This window comes from Drosophila gunungcola (assembly GCF_025200985.1).
Source record: "Drosophila gunungcola strain Sukarami chromosome 3L unlocalized genomic scaffold, Dgunungcola_SK_2 000014F, whole genome shotgun sequence".
NCBI classification, from domain to species: Eukaryota; Metazoa; Arthropoda; class Insecta; order Diptera; family Drosophilidae; genus Drosophila; species Drosophila gunungcola.
Window position 1 is genome coordinate 43,555 of NW_026453182.1, and position 22,230 is coordinate 65,784.

Sequence of the window (22,230 nt, forward strand, 5' to 3'; positions counted from 1 at the left end):
ACTTTGGCTCTTTGCGGGATAGTTGTTGATTTTATTTTCCTCCGTAAATCGTTGTAATGAAAAACTTGTTCAGGCGCAGATTAAAGTTACTTTGTGAACTATTTATTATGATAAGCTGCAACTTTGGCTCTGACCCAGATTAAGCTTCATATTTTGACACAAATTAGTTGAAACTTTGTGCCGAATGTACGACTTTTCGAGTAGCGTAAGATTACCACAATTAAATGGCAACCTAATATTGCGCAAATTCAACTCCACTTAAAAGTTTAAGCTGCCCTTTGTCCAAAATGGCTGGGAAATTCAAATCTCGATTAGCCCGAATATGCCATAGAGGCATGTCCTATCATTATATATCAACTCCGGAAGGCCTCTGCATCTATGAAAATTACACATTTGCCAACTGCTAATTGCAAGTCATAAATTAAACCCTCACCCGGATCTCGAATGGGACCAGGACCCTCACAGGACTCTGGTCACTGGAGACAGGACACTGGCGTGATCCTTTGGCTCAGCACTCAGATACGAAAGTGAAGTGTGGGACTGTCAAAAACTTTAGAATGCATTAAAACTGCTCATAGGCCGGCGGCATAGTTGTTTGGGCCCCACTCGCAAAAATATGTTGCTAAAATAAAAGCTATTCTATTTATTTATCGAATCTAAAACCAATCTTTGGCAATAAATACTTTGGTGTAACTGGAAATTTAATGGTATTTAAATGTGTATGTAAAATTAATATTTAAAAATGGTATTGACTCTTTTAAACTTACTAATCTCCCATTTGAGGCATTATGGTTATTGTATAATTCTAAACATTAATATATATTTTTAAAAATTAGCTTCTAACTAAGTTTTGTTTTAGGTGGCACTTTATTTGTTTAATTTTAACGATGCCAGTATGTTTATTATTATTGGTGTGTATTTTCACTTACTTTTAAATAAGTCTACTCATTATTTACATACAATTGCCCTTGAAACCAAATTAAGATTATCTTTTGAAGAGTTTTCTTCGAGTGCCTGACAACCATTCTGTTTAATATGCGTCCGGCAACTAGTACTAGACATCCGCACGCATTGCGATGCCGTGGCCAAAGCCAAAGCTTCAAAATATTAATTATGACAGATCTCCGGAACAGGCCCATACACACACACACACACACACACACATATGTACCACGGACGACGCCTGGCGAATGCCGTTGGCGAAATTTGCATTTATATTAAAAACAAACAGCAAGGAGTCCGGGAATCTCGGCCAGAAGCGAGAAACCAGAAGCCAGAAGCCGGGAACACGATGACAGCGCCAGCGACTTGCGGCGTAATCAAAGACACGTCACCAACAGGCCATGGACCAATTTGCAATCAACCGACACGCCCCACCACCCACTATTTTACCCACCGCCCCGGCCTTCGTACCACCCCCGCATTCAGCGGAGGCCACCACAAAACTATTGCACTAAACCAAAACTGATTTCGTGGTCCGGACTTTAATTACATCGCATATATCAGAGGAGAGAGCTTGTCGTGCGGAATGGAAGCGGGGATCGCATAAAAATGATTTCGTTTTGATTGCAATAACTCCCCCAATTTTCTTGGATAATCCCCCCTCACCCTTTATGTGTGGCAAGTGCACTACTTGAGGGTGGTTTTTCCCCCCAACTGCCACCCACCCACACACAAGTGTTGCCAATTGTTTGTAGCTGTTTTGTCAGCGACAGCCTCCCAGAAATTGGCATCGCAACCCCCAAAATGATGCCCGAAAATTATTAGATTTTATTGGATGTAAGTAGCATAGAAATGAAAATGGAAAATTTTTCATCACTCGTCGTGGAGCGGAGGGAAAAGTTGTGCGTAAGCGATTTATTGGAGAGCGTGACTGTCATTGTCCTGCGGCTGTTTTTAATATTTCCAAGTGGCTTTTGTGGCAACAAATTTTACGATTGTATTATGTATTATGTAGTGGTACTGTGCATTTCAGCCATGGACCAGCTGGCGAACCCATCTGAACCCTCAAAAGGGTTGATATCCCGTCTGATATGTGGCCCCAAAAAGTGCAACGAGCCGTGAATATTTTGTCGAAACAGAAATTAGTTTGGGGATTTGCATTTGAATGGTATGCGGGGGATGGCGATGGCCATGGCGGAGTTCCACATTTGCAAAGTTGGGGAATAAAAGCTGGTTGGAGTCCTGTCAACATTTTCGGTGTATATAAATCTGTTTGCCATTTGCATATGTAATAACTGCGAGGACACTCCACTGATGGGACACGCAGCATGATAATCAGGAGGGGGACAGCGTAAAAAACAGTGAATAATATAAAACGAATTATGGCATGCTAAAATGAATGCAAATAAACATGAGCGCTTTTGAGGAATTCTACTTCAGCAGAGTGGTAATGTTGTTGTGGCACAGATGAGATTGGATTACTGCAATGTGATTCACATAAAGATAAGGTATTATGTGTTTGGCATATTTCATGGCTAGAATTTTCTTAAATCTACTAAAGTACTTTAACACTATATAGGAATTTTAAATATTTTACTTTAAGCCTAATTCTGTACAAAGAGGTATTTTAAATTTATTCCATACAACAAAGTAAATGGAGTAAAGGTGATTAATATTGAATTATTTTATTTATTTATTTTTTTTATTATCCTGACGCTACAAGTATTATATGTTAACTTCAATTAAAAATGTAATTAATTAATATAGATAAATGGATAAGGTTACCTTAATATAAACATGGTTAAGACGACTTTAATTTAATTTAATTTATTCAATATTTTATCCCAGCGCTACAAGCATATTCTTATTGTTAAGGCACTGGTCATTATACTATGGAAAATTAAATATTAACATTATTGACTTAAGGCAAACACCAATAAACTATATACACTATATAAACTAATAGATAACACAAAATTCAAAACATTGTTTTTGTATTGTTATCAATAGCTTAATAGTTTGTTTAGTAACTAAAAAACCTACTACTTATAATTTTGGATATACCATTCAAGCTAAAATTTATCCGCATTTTCCAGCTATTATATAACATCTAAGGGTGACTTGGAAAAGTGACTGTGTGGTCAGCTCAAGTGGCGATACCTATCTGCTATTTGCATCATATCTCACGGTTCTTTCACATACTTAAAGATACGATCTTAAGCTGTTAAGTAGAAGCGCAAACTAAGAGCCGGCACTTGAGGTAACTGGATCGGCTATTGGTAGTTGTTCAACCGAAGGATCTTTATGCACTTTCTCGTATTTAATTAAAGGGAATTTCAACCATTTCAGGCACCTACTTTAAAGGCCATTCAGCGCACGCCCTTGTTAGCATTCAAATGCGAACCTATCGAGCCCAAGTCCTCTCAAATGAACAACACTTCGCTATAACTTCCATTGAGGTTCAGGTTCAGGTTCAGGTTCTGGTTTGCTTGCTTTTGTCTACGAGAGCTGTCTGGCATTGGGTTACACAGCTCCGACTCAGACAGATGCCAGTCCGAGTTTTCGTAGACAAAGGATGGGGCATTTAGCGCATCCTAACAACTGCTACATGACACCATATTATTAAATTAAATGCAGACACGCGTTCGGGCCACCAAAATCGTATGGCTCTCTAGCCTTTGGCCAACAACAGATGGGGCCCTGGACCTCGGCTGACCATTAATTCCGGCCGAACAAATGGTCAGCCGCAGTCTCCTGGCTTTTGGTAGTCGCAGCTTCTCCTCCAGCTTGTTAAACTAACAAGCCAGCAGCGCGGTTCCAGGAAAGGCAATCAATAGATTCCCATACAGAGATAATGGAAACGAGCCACATGAACGATTTTTAATTACACTTCTGATGGCCTGGCTCGATGGTGATAGAGATCTGGTCACATATCATGTAACGTTAGGAAATCTCTGGCACTGGCACTCAATGGGGGAATACGCATCTGCGGGGATTAACTTTCTTTAAGATGCATAATTTCATAATTCAAACGAAACAGCAGAAGGTAAAAAGTCACCTGCCCACTGCTTGAGTTTAGTAAAACACTCGAAAAAAATGTTTGCTTTGCTTGTTGAGTACTTAAATACTAATAAAAGTTAATAAATTGAAAATGTAGATATAATTTGGAATATATGTTATATATTCACAAGTAAATTACCATTTAATTTATATCGCATATCACTTATTAAGCTACTAAATTTATTTAAACAAACTAAAAACTAATACAGTGTAAAGAGGCATTAGTCATCTAAAAAAGTTTTTTGTAAAATTACTCGTTAGAGAACACAAAATAGAGGATAAATAATAATATAATTATAAAGTATTTTTTTTGCCATTTTTATGTCTTTACTGCAAATATACACAAAAAAAAAGGAATTTTAATGGTTGATATTCAATAAATAGACTGTAGAAACTTTTATTTCAGCGTAGTGCAAAATTTTTAATTCATTATTTTTGAGTGAGAAAAAGTTAAAAACCTTAAGAACTGCTTTAATTATTTCAAATCATTAAAGGAAGCTCAATTTCATTTTAAGGATGGAGTTTTAAGTACAATTTCAAGAATCAAATTCCCTTTTTTAAGTGCACAATCGCATTCGCTGCTGGATTGCCCTTTGTCCTGAAGATCATTGATCAATGATCGTGCCTCCTGGTGCCGTCTGCTGCCGTCAGCTACCTGCGGCAATGAGGGCCACTTAGTGATTTTGGCCGTTGTTTGTTGACCAGGCCAAGCAGCTGCCACTTTTTCGGGCCCGGACGACTGCATAAAATTGATGACGACAGGTTGCCGGGCCAGAAAAAAGAGAGGAAACAACGATCGCAACGGGCTGATCCCCCGAAACAGGGATTCAAAAAGTCTGGATCGTCTGCTGATCTGACGTTAATCGACTAAATTGTAGCAGCTGAACTGTCAGTTTAGTTAAGTGGGCTGTGCCTCAACTCCAGGGTATACTTTCTGTTTGATGTATTGCTGGCCAAAATATCGATGACGAGTTGGCGATAAGTTCCTACCCAGACTAGATACTTTTCCCCGGCGAGTCTGCTCTCATTAGGTCCTTGATTAATGTTGGTTCTGGTCTCGTTTAGGGCTTTATTGTCGCGCCTTTTGGCCAGAGGACTTTTTTATTGCGCTCAATTCACAGTATCTACAATGTCGCCGACTTCATCGTCGCCCCAACTTCATCATCAGATTTTCGCTCGTTTCGGTTTCTTGTTCCTCGTCGCGTAATTAGTCTCGTTTGTTGTCATAAATTTTCGGTACATTTTGCTGAAAAGTCGCATTTAATTGCACTGATTTACAGTTTTGTGTTTTTGCAGCTTGGTTGGCGGGGTTTTTGGTCTGGTTTTCGGTTAGGTGTTTCACCACTTGGCTCACATAATTACGTGCAAAATTAATGATGTTTGCGCTTGGTTATGTGTAGCACTTTAAACAGCTGAAGACAAATATTTCGGTTTGTTTGGGTTTATTTTTTTGGTTTTTTGTGTCTGGTTTGCAGGCTTTCAGGCAGATCGTTAGCAAAATTAAATGAATTCAGCAGGTGCAATTTGATAATTCCATGTGAGAAGGACGTTGTCTGACTGAAATCCTGTGGTTAGAATCCCTAATGATGCTGAGAATGAAAACAGAGCAGCAAGGTGCAAAATATTGATGGATGTGGTATCCTCTTGACCGTAAATTATCGTTAAACTTGTGGTCCATACATTGGATTGGGCAATTATGGTTTTGGTGAACTAATTTATTAGAATTTTCTTCTAGGTAAGAAGCAATTTATTTATTCAATTGGTGTTTTGGTTGACTAATTTATTTTAATTGCTTAGCATTTGCATTTATATAAAAGACATTTCGCAAATGAATTAAATAGGAATCGTTTTATGCATTCAATTTACGCAATAAACGCTGCCTTTCAATTTAGAACTCTTTACGAAATGGCGGAAAGGAAAATAATTTCCTTTGACTAATATTAATGATTAAGAAGTGAGAGCATTTCTTCAATTTCCTTTGCCTTTCTTTTATGAATTGCATAACAGTGCTTGTATTTAGCTCCCACTTGTTTCCCACTTTTCATCTATTAAAAAATTCATGTTTTATCTTAAATTGAATTCCAATTAAGTTTTCACTATTTTGAACACTCACCTAATAAAGCTGATGACTTTCTTTATCCAAGATCTAAAACAAAGAGAGGAACGAAAGTTAATTGCTTATAGAAGCATTCTTAGTTAAAATTCGACTTATCATCAGGCATTTCCCTGTCTGAAGAATAATTGAAACTCATCAAGTTTTATTTGGTTGTCCGGAGGTGGCGGCTTAGCCATCATTAATGCCCTTATCACGTACTTCAGGGCGACAGAAGCGACACCCCCACGGCGAACCCCCCTCAATTACATGTCCAATCCGAACGAATCCATCGAACCATTCGGGGGAACACCTTACCCCAAGGATTCGTCTTAAAATTGCCACCCTTAATTACTTGTAAGCTTCCCGGGCTGAGGGTCATCCCCCAGAAAAAGTTCATCCTGTTTGACTTTGCAATTTGGAAGTGCAGCGACTCTCGTGCGAAGGACACCCCAGTGGGCTGACCATTGACTAAATTGATGATGTTTGATGACTCCTAAAGCCGATTTCATCGTACATTTCTCCCGTTAACAATATCGATGTGGACCACATATGGTGGACCACCCCCCGCTCATTACCCTGCATTCGACATGCATCAAGATGCCTTCAAGTCAAGTCAGATTTCGGAAGCACTTTTCTAACTGCGCTACTGCGTGTGGGGCTTAGATCTTACACTCGGAAAAATATTTAAGAAAACCAAAAACGAGAAAAAGAAATACACTAAACTATTTTTTAGCTAATGACTCTCTAAGTTACAAGTTTAGTTTATATAAGAGTGTCTTGAAATAAACTACGGATAGTATTAAAGAATAAGTATTGCTTCGATACTAAATAATATAGCTTATATAATATGTTGTTTCATTTCTATACAAAAGAGTCTAATACTGCAGTTCAAGGCTTAACTGTAAACCACAAAAGTTTATTTAAATACTCCTATTTTTGCGAAATTTTTTATGACAATTTTTTTTTTGTGTAGAAGCATATATTTACTTTAACTTACCCATTACCTTATTCGTATTTATGTATATTTAACAATTTTAATATGCAGAATTCAGAAGGATATTTTTCTAATATGAAACATTTTCGAAATATTAAAAGGAAGTTTCAACGTCATTTTATTGGGTTTAATATAAATAATCATTTTATTCAACTCATGTGTTCTGATAAAAAAAATATAAATTTATACACATAGCACGATTTCTAAATATAACGTTTGGGCTAGAATATTAAAATATTAAATTTTGTAACATGTTAATCAATTGACATTTTCATCGCAAACAATTTCTTAGAGTCACTTATAATAATAGTTTATAAATAAAAATCAGTACAAAAAGTGTATTAGATATTAAAATTTTTATAAATTTATGTTTGGAGGACTTATAACTATACAATTTTAATAACATCCTTTTTTTATTTGCGAATTTAATCTAATTTATTGCTGTTATTAACATAAGCTTAAGCTGCAATACAAGAATTTAATTTTAAACATTTATTTTGATGTGCAGGGGCCGAAAGGTGAAGGAATTTGATTTAGTGGCGAAGGGAAGGAAGTGAGAATCGAGAAGACTCCGCCGCGCTTCCCATATTAGTTGGCATGACTGGACTAGGTCAGGCTTTGGAGGCGGCATTCTTTTGAGCCTGAACTCCCTGCTGACCTTAATTAATCTTCGGAACTGAGCTGGGCTGAGCTGAACTGAACCCGGCACCTACATCCGAATGGAATGCAACTGGCAACTAAAAACTGGCAACTTGAAACTTGCAACTTGCATGGCGGGACTGCAGCCAATGTTGATTAATGTAGCCGCGTGACTGGGCGTTATTTTCCTATTTTCCCTGATGTTGTTCGGGAAATGAGTTGCACGAGGCGGGCTATCAACTAATTGCGCTGCATTGTGGCGATGTGAAAGATATCCAAAGGTATCTGCAGAAAAGTGGGAATTCCAATGCAATTGCCACAAGAGAACTTCCGCCTGGCAGCCGCTGAAAGGCGATTTGCAATGCAAATACTACTAGTATATACCTACTTATATCTCCTCAGTTCGAGGGTCCATCGCTGACTTTGACTCGGACTCAGACTCAGACTCCGACTCCGACTACGGATTGTGACAAACGCCCCGGGGTGCAATATATTCTACAGACTGCACTGTAATGAAAGTGTGAATGAAATGTTTCCCCGCTTCTGCCGCTTCTGATCTCCTTTTCGCCGGCACAAAAACGGATGTAGAAAGTTCAAATAGAATTTAACCCCAAGCGCATATTTATACCATGTTGCCCACACCTCTCCGCCGCTTTCACACTTTCAACGTAGAACAAATACCAAATGAGACAAGTGTGTGCGGGTGGGTTAAGTGTGTGGTGCGGGAATCCCCGCTCCACGGTGTAAACCCTTCTATGGCGTGCAGAGCTGAAAGTGACCCAAGGTAAGAGGAGATTTCCTCGGTGGCTTTGCATGCAGGTGTAAATGCGGATTCAGCTTGCCAAGTCTCGCATTTTTTGTGTGTGTGTCTGCTGAAGGTTGTTAGCCCGGGGCCAGATGCGAAAGTTCAGCTGGATGATATGTCAATGATATATCAGGAAGTTAGGGAAAGTTGGCCTTTGGCTGGAGTTTAAATTCGCTTGCAGTGAGAGCTGATCACTTACCATTACCACATGCTTAAAGCCAGTCGTACACATTGGCAGAAAAAGTGTATTAAGAAGAATTATGAGCTTTAAATATTTACTTTTTTACTTATGGCTTAGCACAACAAGCCACTTGCGAATAATCCATTTATACTACTTACTTAATTTGATTAGTAAAAATTAATACAAACTTAAAACACTTTTTTGAAAAATATATTTTCTAGGTGCAGCATAACGACTGCTTCCAAAACAATTTGCCAGATCTACTCATTAACTTGCTCCGCTATGCTCCTTCATGTTAATTAATTTTCCCATCTAACTTTTCAATTCCAAAACGCGGTTGTCCACATCCTAGTCGCTTTGAGCTCCCCTCCTCAAATGACAGATCACCGAAACCACTTGAGCCATATAGAGCCTGTCAGCTGAACTCAACCAGAACGCAGTTCAACTCAAGCCGAAACCGTAACATAAACCCAAAGAAACTATAACAATAAAGACCGGAAATTAAAGTGTGAAAGCGGCAGGCAGGAAGTTGCCTTGATTGCAAGTTTAGAAGGGAGGGGTGAATAAGTTTATGTACCTCGAAGCTCCAAGCTCGTATCTCGCACATCGCACATCGCACATCGCATCTGACAAATAGAAAAGTTTACAAATGCATTTCAACTGCTGACACAGACAGGGGTTCGCTTTGGCTGGAGTTACAAGTAGTTAGAGTTGGCCAACGGCCCTGATTGAATGTTAAACATTTAATTTAAACTTGTCCACAGGCAGTTGCCCAACCCAACGCAAGTAACCCACCGAGCAAACCAGAGCCGAAGTGAGATACGGATTTGAGACGTAATTTATGCACGCACATCAATTCAAATGCATCTAATTTGGTAAACAGACTGGGGAGATTCGAAGGAGACGGATTTGCACAGAGAAAAATACCTATCAATCAGCTTTACACTTCAGCACTTTAAATTACAAATTATGATTAACATTATCTACAACTACTTTTATTTGTTAACCTTTCAAATCACATATATATGTTTTGTATTTTAAGACATTATTATTGAAACTAGCTCCAAAATAACCGAAATTTATATGATTAATTTAGTTTGTAAAAATGTTAAAAATATCTTCTAACAAAAATCACATATATATTTTTTGTATTATAAGACATTAATATTGAATAAGCTGTAATTGAAGCTATTTGTTTAAATTAGTTTGTAAAAATTTTAAAAATATCTTCTAACAAAAATGTAATGGTGTTATTCATCCAATTTCCTTCAAATTAAAGTTACTAATAATTAATCGTTTAATGTGGAAAATATATCGTTTTTAACAGGAAAATATATACCGTATCATTTTTTTCACTGTAGAAAGACAAAGTTTCAGTCACACCTGCCTGCCACTCGACAGACAATCGGCTTAAAATAGTTTTCATTTGTTTTCGGCGGCGAGTGCAACATGTGGCATTGGCAACGCCACTAAGTAGCCCCAGTCTGCATCATCAGCATCTGTTTAGGGACTCGTCCCCTCAAGGATCCCCTTATCCACATATCCCCGATTCCCGGACCACATCCATTTCAGTAGTTCGTCTCGCCTCGCTTGGCTTCTGTACATGCAGCTCATTTAGTTGACATTTATTAACGTCACATAGCGCGCAATGTTTGACAATTAATTAGGCACTCTCAGATGCCGAAAGACGGGTCCTGAGCTGCAGCTTCAGTTGGATATACAAATATGCAGATACAGATACAAATGCCTAAGCAGATACATATATGTACAAATGCCTATGCAGACACAAATACGACGAACACAACTTGAACTTGAATTTCAATTTATTTCTAGTTTTGTTTGGGTCCAAAATTAGATCTGATTTAATTTATAAGTGTTATTTTTTCACTTCAGCTGAGGTTTGTACATCAATGATTATGTTTTAACAATGACTTGTTTTGTTAATAAATTAAATTTTTTTTTTATTTTGAAATGTATAATGTGAACTTTATTGTGAATTTTGTTTTAATAGGTTCTAGATTATGCAATGGAATATGTATTTTTAAGAATAAGCTTTTTAAAGCCAACTTTTTTTACTAAGGATTATTATAATAAACCAACTGGTTTTATTGATGTTGTAAAACAATTATATATATGATTTGTATTTAAATTTCTACTAATGCTAAGCGCAAGCATACTAAAAATTTTCATTATGGCAATCCTCCTCAGGGCGAATAATTTTAATCTGCTAATTCAACAATCATTCAATTTTAAACCCCCTTTAGAGAGGCCACTTCAGTTCCTCCCTTTTTGGTCCTGCTTCCAAGGAATGCAAACGAACTGGCCCGAATCACAGCAATTTTCAAAGTAAACACACAGAAATTTTTTCCTCAGAGCCATCGAGGCGGAGTGAGAAAAAGCGAACTTTTATTTATAAAACACTCGAAACGAGAAAAAACGTCCAAACTGTTTTTCGGGCATATTGACGCAAGGATTTCCCAGGCCGACAAAGATGGGGAAATGGGGGAGAAAAAAAAAACTCTGGAAAGCAATGCAATGTGAAGAGATCAAACAGTCGGCTGAAAGACCTACGCTTGGGCGAAAGTTTGTTTTGCTTTCTTTTTTTTTGTGCAAATGTCACATGAAAAATGCGTTTGCTGTTTGCTGTTTGCCAAAAATGCCGGCACTTTGCATGGCTCACCACCCTCACTCTCGGAAAATCAGTCCGAAAAGCTCTGCCCCCAGGACATCCTATTCTGCAGTTGAGCCAAAGGACGGTGGTGTTGGTCGTCTTGCACGAAATTTCCATTTAATGTGTTTGCCCAAAGTATTAAAAGGCAAACGACGATTGAGTATCGGAAAGTAGTAAAGCAAAGTTGCTAGCGAAACTCTGGGGTGTTCATGAACATAACGCTGGAGTTGCACTCTGTGCTCAAGCAGAGGAAAAAATATTTATTTGTATCGCTGTGGTCGATTCTATTGTTTTCAATTAAAAGTGGATAAATTCTCCTCAATATTGAAATCCAACTAAAAGTGAATGAATTCGCTTCAATAGTGAATAATTGAAATAACAAAAGCATTGCGATTTATAAATGTAGAGATTAGAGAGTGACTAACGCTTTCCGCAGACCTAGTTGGTAAAAATGTATGATGAATTGTTACCAATATACATTTGACTGATCCTATCAATTTACGCCTTCATTTATAAAACCTTACAAATGAAATGATGATTATAAATTTGTAAAATCTGACTAGTTCTAAAAACAATTTCTTTAACAAATATTCCTAGACAGTCATTTAATTTTTTCTGTGACTTAAAGATAAAAGATAGATTTCGTTGCGAATAAATACCAAATCGATAGCCAACTTAGGAGGTATTCTTCTCTGTGCAGATGCGAACTCGCCGACTGACTGCTGAGTGATTGCCATGATAAGTGGCCCATTATGATGCCAGTTTGCACAGCGAGATTGCTCTGCGCTCCATTGGAGTTCTCCATAGCCATGGCATCGACCATCGGGCATCACCCTCCTCCGAAGCGCTTTTAATGCATATCAGAGTGGGCAAACTTCTGGCCGAAAAGTGCGTCATTGTCCGTTCGCTTTCCGTTGTCTTCGGCCAGATCCTGCTTTTGCTCCTGCTCCTCCATCCTCCGACTCCTGTTTTAGTGTTCCTTTCGCAACGTCTGTTGACAAAAGACATTTAATTTTCCCGCAGCCCTGCGTCGCCTGTCGTCTGTCGCCTTTCCCTTTCGCCTCCTGTGCGCCGAGGACGAGTATCTGTATCTGGGGCTGTGCAATAAAGTTAGTCGTCGTCGTGGTTTCTTTTCAGCCGTTTTCGAATGGCCCTCATCGCGTCTTTCCTTTGCTCGATTTTGGTCTCCGCCGGCTAGCGAAAACTTTGATAAGTGAAATTTATTGTGGGTGCTTTGTATGTCCACTATGATGGCTACACAAAAGAAAAAGGGCGCTCTTAAAATTTAGGTTGACTTTAAACTAGGGTTTTTTTTTTAAATGTGTTCTTGGTATGCAAAATCAATCAAATTTGCTATAAAACATAAATTAAACAAGTGGTAAACTTTTAATTTTACCTTATTAATATAATTCATTTTATATTTCGAAACATTTAATAATTATTTCAAAATATGTGCAGATTTTGAACTAAAATGTTATTTAAATCCCTGCCATATTCCGCGTAGCAACTTTGAAATAATTTTTTTCTGTGTACAGCCACTGGAGACAGCAGAATGTCCAACTGATGGCGCTCTTAATGTTTTACGGCATTCAGTTGATGTTTATTATTTGGCGCATAAATCAGCAGAGCAATAACTGCAGTGGGATCCTCGGACGATCCGTTTAGCGATCCTATGCAATCATTGCCACTACCAGCATTCCTTAGCCCATGACCAACCTCCTGTATTGCAATTTAAATGGCTTCGGGCTGCCATCAACCCCCATGGCAAACTCATTAATTTACGTAAATCCACTTAACTTCTTTCCCGTACGCAATAAATTCCACAACTTTGCGCCTCATCAAACGAAATGAATGCCGAAATTTACCACGCGACAAAGTCAGACAATAGAATAGATAGAAATCTACATGAAGTAGACGCCACGTCGCCGTTGAATTTCGGAACATGTGGTGTTATGATGAGGATTGGGACCTTCAAAACCCACAGAGCCACCAAACCACCACACCACCACCCATCCAGCAGCCACCCACCCTGAGATCTTGGGAAAGCCACCCCAAATCCTCGGACTTTAATTTCAGTAGCCCGAAAAGGGTGCATTGATATGCGTAAGCGGAGCGATTTTTCCAGGCCCGCCTTGTGGGGGAATTCCCCCGGAAGAATTACGTGCCGGCAGACCCGAACTCATGCCAATGCATTGCCATCATTTCAGGCAATTGTCAAACAAAGCGCTGGGTGGTGGTGGGTGGATAAATTAGATTTTTACTTGCGCACAATTGCATAAAGCCCCAGGCCGAAAGCCCGACAATGTAATCCTCAGAGGACCTCGTCGTAAATATTCATTGCATACGGCCGGGCGTTTGAGCTTAAAGTTCTATCACTCACCTCCAGTCCCCCACTTTCTTTCTTTCTCGTTTCATTTTTTTTCAAGGTCTTTGCCAAATTTTGGGGCGGCAGCAAATTCATTTTCACCACCCACCCAATGTCCTTGGCGTGCGCTCCCCCCCAAATCTTGGGGGTTGGCCTTATCCGGCAAGGGTGTCGAACTATAAATTGTACCTTTTGTTGCAGTTTTTTCCTGAATGTCTTCGAGAATTGGGAGAAAAGATCTCCAGGCAAAGGGCAGGCAAAGGCGGGCAACCCTCGGTGTGCGATGTCTTTAATAAATGTTTGGATGTTTCGTAGCGAGATTAAGTGGATTCCGTTTATGGCATGAGTAATGATGGATGCATAATGCCCACGTATGTGGCAGGTGTGTGGGGTGGGAATTCTCTAGTGGCTGCGGTTCAGCTGAATAAATGGGTGGGGAAAATGTCGGACTTAGGAAGATGTTGTTCTCGCTTTCCGAAACGGGAACTTTGTTAATAAAAATATAAGTTTAACAACAAAAATTAATCATACAACACTATTTAAAGCTGTTTTCATTTATTTTATTTTTTTTCAATTTAATGTAATTAAGTTTTAAAATATAAACCCACCACACTGTTTTAATAATGGTATAAATAACTTTGCTGAAAAGTTGTCACAAAAATGTATTCCCTAGATATTATCGATTTTTTGATAAGTCTCCTATTTGTAAAAGTATTCTCGCTAGGAATCATTCTTTATGATTATCTTCAAGTCTTCAGTATAAATTAACCAGCTATTTTTGGTCAGCAGAAATGCAAAAAAAATGTTAGTAAGTTTAGATGTAGATGATTTTGTAGATGATTTATATGGTCACAAAAATGTATTTATTGTAAAAAAATTAAATTGCTTTAAAGGAAAGTTAAAAAATACTTTTCATCACTGATTTTAAATCTATACGAGTATCGAAATATAATGTATCGATTTAAAATTTAAATAATACATTTTACATTTTTGTTATATTTAGCTGCAGGGTATTTAAGCCTCAGTATATCAAAGTTAGCTTTCTTTTACTTAGTTTTGAATGTTGTAATGTTTTTTTTTTTTGCATGTAGATCTTTCCAAAACAAGATAAGATTTTATAATAGATTACTTTTGTGTTATAGCTTATAAACTCCTTGTTTAAGGGCTATTTGCACTTTAGAATTTAAGACATAAAAGTAGTGAGACAGTGGGCCTGCACACCATGGCGACACTTTATATGACAATGATGATGTGAATACGTATTCGTGAAAATTTGCTGTGTTAATCAGCGATAAATCAAATAATATGAATTTTGACTTGTTTTTATTAATACTTCGTTCTGAAAAACGTTCGATACTATCGATAGTATCGATGATGATAAACTTTTTTTTGTCCTACAACTTTTTGCAGTCGGTACTAGTCTTGCCGTCTTATATTGATTGTGTTCAGAGATAATACCAATCGAACACCTTAACTCAGAATCTTCTTATAGAAGCACGCCCAATTAATAGCCTATTAAATTTTAATGTGCCTTTTGGACGAAACAATTTCCATGTTCTTAACTAGCCAAGATGTACCTCAAATTAATCTACATAATCAAAATTGTACTTCAGCCTTCACTTCTGTTCTGAAAACTAAAATTTAATCGTTTTATAAGTGAGAACTTGTAAGACAACTTGAAAGTAAGCCAAGTTCATGGAATTTAATTGCTAATCATATGAAATGTCGCTAGTCTATATAAACTTATATATGCCTACTAGAAGAGCCTGCTCAAGATGTGCTACGTTGCGCCACTTGCTTGCTTGTATACCTTATATAGTGCATTATCTTTCTACAATTTTATTTGTGTATTTCTCAATCTTATCAAATAACAGCTACGTCAAGATAAGGGCCAACTTTTTGGTTCTTAATAATGGTGCCGGCATTGGTGAAAAAGACCGCTAGAAGACCAGATGTACGCCAGAAGATCGATTAAATCCTCGGTATCCGTGCCCTTAATTCAGGTGCAGTGCAAAGGACCCAATGGTTCAGGTCCTGAGTGGTTGCCCCTCAAACAGGATTGGAGCAACCGGTGGTGCACACTTCCCGATCGATTTACTGAGGAGTTTTCGCAGCGGATTTATGACTTCAAACGCGAGACAGCGATGTGGATGCAGGAATTGGCTTGGCTTTTGCTTAATGACATGAATTTTGAAGCAGCTCAAAGCAGTTATACAATGATACGAAGTCCATACTTAGAGTAAGTTAAATAAAGTGCTTGCTGGTCACAAATCATTTGGAAAGGAAGTATGGACATCTAATTTTTACAAATCATTAATCATTCCTATTGGCATTTACATTTTATTTGATTGCATTCGTTACTCGTGGTGTAAAAGGGAATATATAAGTCGCCTATCTATCCGTTCGTTTGTACGTCGATATATCGGAAACTATGAAAGCCCACACTAAACCTACAATTCGCGAAAGTCTGTCTGTCTATGTAACATCATATTTAAAAATCTTCCATTTAATTTATGTGTGCAATTTGCACGGGGAAACGTGTGTGTGTCGTGAGAGTTTATATACTGTTATTGTCGTGCTCTGCCGGCACTCTTCCGGCGCTCCACCGGCAGTTGGAGCCACATAAATCCCAAAGGTTTACTGGGTGCATATTTATTTGGCAATTTTTACTATTGTTTTACTTTTTAATATAAAGGAAATCAGCTATATACTCTGATGGGGTGGATTACATATCGCTGTGCAATGATATTCAAACTATCCTCGATTTATCAAATCGCATTTGCCTGCACAACTGTTGCCCCCGCAATTCTGGAAGAAGGGTTGCAAAATTATTTACTTGGCCCGAAATCCTAAGGATGTTGTGGTTTCGTCCTTTCACTTTCTGACTGGACTCGATTTCTGGCGTGGCAGCTTGGACGAATTCGTGGATGACTTCGTTGCTGACAAGATGGCTTTTACCTCATACTGGGCACACGTTATCGACTTTTATAGAATGCGCAATGAAGAGAACGTTTTCTTCGTTACCTACGAGGAAATGAGTCGAAATCTCAAAGATGTGGTTCTGAGATTATCGCGGTTTTTGGACTGCAAAGAACTAAGCGAAAGTGAAATGGATAAACTCCTTACGCACTTGAACTTTAAAAACATGAAAGGTTTGTATATTGCGTACAATTTTAGTTAATTTACAGATTCAAATAAAATTTGTTTTTTAGGAAGGAAGTTTGGAAACAGCACTGGCTTGTTGTCAACTCTCCGAAAAACCAAGGATGATTTTAAGTAAGTATTTATCTAGATCACTGTTTGAATTATTAATCATTTTGTATCTTTAGTTTTATGCGGCGTGGAATTGTTGGTTCGTACAAGGATGAGTTAAGTCCTGAGAACAAGGATAAGATTGATAAATTAACCGAGAGGTTTTTGGAAGAATATGGAGTTACCGAATCCGAAATATTTGGTTCAATAAAATAAAATATTATGATCATATCATATTTTTTTTATATATTTATCATTTGTTTTAAATATTAATATTTCTTTGATTTAATGATTTTTTTTATATTTGTTAAGTTAGCAGTGCTGTTGAGACCGTCTTTCTAGATCACAACAGTATAAAAACATTGATTTCAATCGGACCAGTGGTAATTTAAGAAAGTCAAGCAGAGAAAATATTCACCAAAATAATCTGTTCATCTATTATATTCAAAATAAATACTCTTTACAAATTGGTTATTCCTGGCACTCTATTTCCTTGAATGTATCCAAAAACCAGTTTTTTTTTCATTGAGCTCTTCAGTTCAGCGAGTCTTTTTTCTGGTTCAGGTTGGAACACTGGAACAATGAATTCGTTACGCCTCAAGATAACCATGAACCATTCCAAAGGAATATTCAAATTTGTTTATTAAGCGATCAGTGTCTACTTGGACATGGATGTTTTAGCAACTGTGTTAAACTACACCTGGTTGAAATATGCGGTCTTACCCCTGTGGATTCTGCTGATGATCTTACTCCTGCACAGGGATCTAAGCCGTTGGGATGGACTGATGGGACCTCTTTCTCATCTGGGACTGGGAGAAAACGGAACTGCCTCGTATTTAAGTGTACCATCTTCGGAACTCGTTGCGTATACGCAGGGTTGGCAGCGATTTGCTTATAATGCTTGGTTGGCGGAGAAAATACCTCTGAGGCGTTCACTGCCGGACTTTCGAAATTCCCGTTGCCTGAATTTCAGCTACGATGAAGACTCCGACGAAATGAGACCAGCCAGCATAATTTTGATCTTCCGGAACGAGCAACTCGTAGTTCTGCTGAGAACATTACACAGTTTGGTGGACAGGACTCCTAAGCATCTATATGCTGAGCTTATTCTAGTGGACGATCATAGTGACACGGACTTCTGGGATGAACCGTTGTCGGTCACCTTTTTCGACACCTATGTGCGCAGATATATCTACCCAAAAGCACGAATATTACACCTACAGAAACCAGTGGGCTTGATCAAAGCTCGCATTTTGGCTTGCAACGAAGCCAAGGCGGACAATCTGGTTTTCGTGGATGCCCAGGTAGAGGTCACCAAAGGCTGGTTAAGTCCATTACTTAGCACGATTTCGGAGCAAAGTTTGACCCTGGCCACTCCCGTTTTGGACAAACTTGATGAGCAAACTTTGGCCTACCATCGATCTATAGAGAGGCGTGGAGTTTACGACTGGAGTTTGAGACGACGAGAAGTTCCGCTTTCGAAGGCAAGAAGGATACTCCTTCCCAATCCTTATGAAGTGGCTGCCGTACGGACTTCCGTGTTTGCCATTCGAGCTCTTTGGTTTCAGGATCTGTCGAATTTCGATAAGGAACTACAAGGTTTTGGCGGCGCTGAGCTGGAACTTAGTTTTAAAGTCTGGCGAAGTGGTGGACGCATAGTTCAAGTTCCCTGCTCTAGAGTAGGTCACTTGGAGCCCAAGGATTTAAGCTATCTAAAGCGATATGGTGACCTCGGCAAAATGGGTCAGCAAGTCTCAAGGGTATGATTGCATATAATTATAATTTTTTAAAAACCACCTAAAAATTTTTTTTAGAACCTCAAACGCATTGTGGAGCTGTGGATAGATAACCCTGTTCTTAAATCAGAAGTCTATAAATACCAGCCCCAAATTTGAATGTTTCTGAGGGCGATTTAAGTGAATCTCGGAAATTATACCAACAATACGACTGCCAATCCTTTCAGTCGTTTGTTAGCGAAGTTATGCCGGAACTAAAACAGATAAAACCCAAAGATCGTTCGGATTATGCCACAGGATTTGTAAAATCTCTCGAATTTCCTAAAAGCTGTCTGTCAGTTAATGCAGGAAGTAAACTTATCACTCTGGAGCCATGCAGTGCAAATAATACTCTAAAGAACTGGACACTTACCTACATCAATGATCTCCGAGTGGGCGAAAATATTTGTGCAGAAGTGCAACTCGATTTTAAATTGGGATACGATTTCTGCCACAGTCTTGGAGGCCGACAGAGTTGGCACTATGATGCGGTCAATAATCATCTGGTGAGCAATACGAGGTGTCTTGAATTGGGAGGTAAACTAAACATTTTCCTTAGCCTTTGCAACAAAGCAAACAGAAAACAGAGGTGGTTACTTGATAATCAAAATCCAAGTGTCATGCTATCAGAAAATACTTTGGGCTGGATTTATTAAGGGAACTGTTGTTATAGATGTATAATAATTAATATTTAAAAGGTATTAGTGCCTTCAATAACTATACAAGCGCTACCTCTCGATACCTGCCAAATTCCAATTGGCCTTAAGCTAAACGGAAATAAGGTTATTAGAATTTATACTTATTAAAATTCATCATACTTAGTTGTAGTAATTGGGTAAAAAGATATCGTTATTAACTAAAATTAATTTTAAAATTGAAAAGTTTTTTTTTCGTCTGATCCCTATATTTTAAGCAATCTAAAAAATAAGCGAAATAAAATAAAGTAGTATGCACAACAAAATGTTTTAAGTTTGGGTAAGAAATTGATTTTGAAGTTTACGAGAATTGAAGAAAAGAGAATTAATAGAAGATCTAATTTTTAATACCTAAACACACTTCCATGGTGTGATCTAATGTTGTGTCCGTCACCCCAGTGAACATCCAACGTTGATGTGTCACATTATCATCACAAGTTCTTAAACTAAGGTCGACCGTTTTAAAACCGATTTGCAGACACTTGTTTCCAATGCTGACAAAGGACCTGTGCTGGTAATTGTACTGCCAGGGATGGTCCGGTATCTTTTTAGTGCACTTCGATACCTTCACATTATTTTGGGAGTCCACATCCAGACACATTTGACCATGTTTCAGTTGGCAGCGAGGCGTCAATGTCCAGTCTTCATATTTTGTGGAATTGCATTTCCTCATGATTGGAATTCCTGCTCTAATAGCTAGGCAATAGTTTGGCGCCGCAAAGGGTATTATTTTACCGACCGCATAGTTGGAAAGTCCGGCATGAAGATAATGGTCCCTGTATGGAGGCGCCACTTGGCTTCTGTACCATCCAAATGATTTGCAATTTAGGCGACGACGCAGATCTCGCGGTCCATCTAACGATTCAGTTGACAGATTTCGCAACCTTGGATTATACCGATAAAAATGAAGCTTATACTCGTCGAACCAGACGTCCACAACCCGTTTGAAATTCTGCAATATAAGAATAAAATGTTTTAAACAAAATAAATATTTCTGTAATTGTACGGTTTGTTTAGCAAACATTCAAAATAAGCTATCGATGACCGAAATGGGTTAAGCAAAACAGAAGATAAAAAATAAAAAAAACATTTAAACAGGTGAAAAGCGTAAATTACACTCAAAGCAAATGGTAACATACAAATAATTTTGAGTGTCAGGCCAACTACAATGGTAATCAAATCTCTGAAGGACATTGTCGATTTAAATTTGTAAGCCATTGTAATTCTCAGTAAATAGTACCACCGTTTACAGTCAATTCAATTAAATGAAAACGATTAATTTGACAAAAATAGTTTAGGAGTCAAGTAGTTAAAGCGAGATATACAAAAGTAAGCAACAATAAAATAAATATACAAGGTAATATAAACAATTTTTCAACCGTTGATACAGTACAAGATATTTTTACGAAAAACGATGGACCAAACTTTAGCAGTAAGATTAAAATAAATGGTAGCTCCTCCAGGTGAATGATAACTTAATATATGTTCACCTACTTTTCGGACTTGTATATTGTGGTTTCTATTCGGAGCTATTTGAGCCACTGCCTCATCCCGTTTAAAGATGAGTCCCACTCGAGAACAGGGAATTGTGAGGATGCGACCGCCACACTGCCACACTTTGAGGCTGAGTTCGAGGGCATCGCCACCAGTGTTCCTGAGGCCATCATCCCATCCGCCAAGATGCCGGAACCAATTGCTATCTATGGCGAAAACACGTCCCTCCAGTAGGGAGGATGCGAATGGTTTTGGTAGGTTCTTCAGTGAGTACATATCCAGAGGCAACCAGATTCGCTCCAACTGCCAGTCGAATGCCATTTGCTCAGGCTCTGGCATTCGTTGGTAGCCAAAGGTTTCGCTGGATATGCCATCCATAACGGGCTGAGTGACTGCTTTTTTGTTAAAGAAGATGGGTTCCAGTAGCGGCGATAAGCCAACCCCTCGTGACCTCCATGTGGGAATTGAGAAACACAAGAACATCGCCAGTGGCTTTTTTAGCTCCAGTCAAACGAGCGTGTATGAGTCCCTTTGAATCCTTAACTTCCAGTTGTATTACCATAGGAAAGTTGGACGTTATATACCTAAACACATCTATATCGGCCACTCCATCATAGACCAGTATTATCTCATAATCTATATTTGAAGAGGATTGCGCATTAATGCTGTTGATTGTTCTCAGCAGAGTTTGTGGATGCTCCTGTTGATGTGCTATAATAATACTAGCTGTGACTTTTCTCTTCGAACTATAGCTGATGTTGCGACATCTGAGGAAGGGCATCCATTGCGGGGAAGGGTATTATATTTAAAATAATAGACTACTTACTCCGCATCCCTATAGTCCCCCAGTGTTCGGTTCAGCGGAATTCTTTCGGAGAGCCAAGCATTGAATTGATATAAAGCGAACTTTTGCTCAGCCACCATGAGGTCCTTTTTCGTCATTTGCAAATGGGCATCTTTTCCCTGATCGCCCAGATTTCGTATTGCAAAGTACTCAAAATCCACTGTCGCATTTGATAGATTATCCGTATACATCAGCCAGATAAAAATCGAAATGGTACAGTATACTAGGCCGAAGATCGCACAGGTGCACAATGTTCTGCAACGGAGTGCTTTCATTCTAATTACTTTCATTCTCAGTTAACGACTAAAAATGTGTTTTCTAACAATGCTTTAAATTCTATTTAAATGCGGTTTAGGTAAAACGAATTCATTCGATAGGGTAGAAGACTTACGAATTACTTGGTAGATTCATAGAACTT

General features: G+C 38.4%; 3 protein-coding genes across 3 annotated transcripts; 2 read left to right on the forward strand and 1 right to left on the reverse strand.

The window, feature by feature from the left end:
- The first annotated feature begins 15,704 nt into the window (after positions 1–15,704).
- Positions 15,705–17,231, forward strand: LOC128260138 (sulfotransferase 1B1-like). Its single transcript, XM_052992919.1, has 4 exons — positions 15,705–15,991; positions 16,498–16,904; positions 16,965–17,028; positions 17,082–17,231. Exons 1-4 carry the CDS (start codon positions 15,705–15,707, stop codon positions 17,218–17,220), a joined length of 897 nt encoding a protein of 298 aa, XP_052848879.1. The 3' UTR covers positions 17,221–17,231.
- A 441-nt stretch (positions 17,232–17,672) lies between these two features.
- Positions 17,673–19,435, forward strand: LOC128259953 (putative inactive polypeptide N-acetylgalactosaminyltransferase 12). The gene is given in 3 exon segments (XM_052992600.1): positions 17,673–18,764; positions 18,819–18,891; positions 18,894–19,435. Coding segments are annotated over 3 exon segments (1,707 nt in total).
- A 37-nt stretch (positions 19,436–19,472) lies between these two features.
- LOC128259954 (putative inactive polypeptide N-acetylgalactosaminyltransferase 11) lies at positions 19,473–22,092 on the reverse strand. Its single transcript, XM_052992601.1, is given in 4 exon segments — positions 19,473–20,426; positions 20,969–21,403; positions 21,405–21,735; positions 21,795–22,092. Coding segments are annotated over 4 exon segments (1,674 nt in total). The 5' UTR covers positions 22,088–22,092; the 3' UTR covers positions 19,473–19,811.
- Positions 22,093–22,230: the final 138 nt, after the last annotated feature.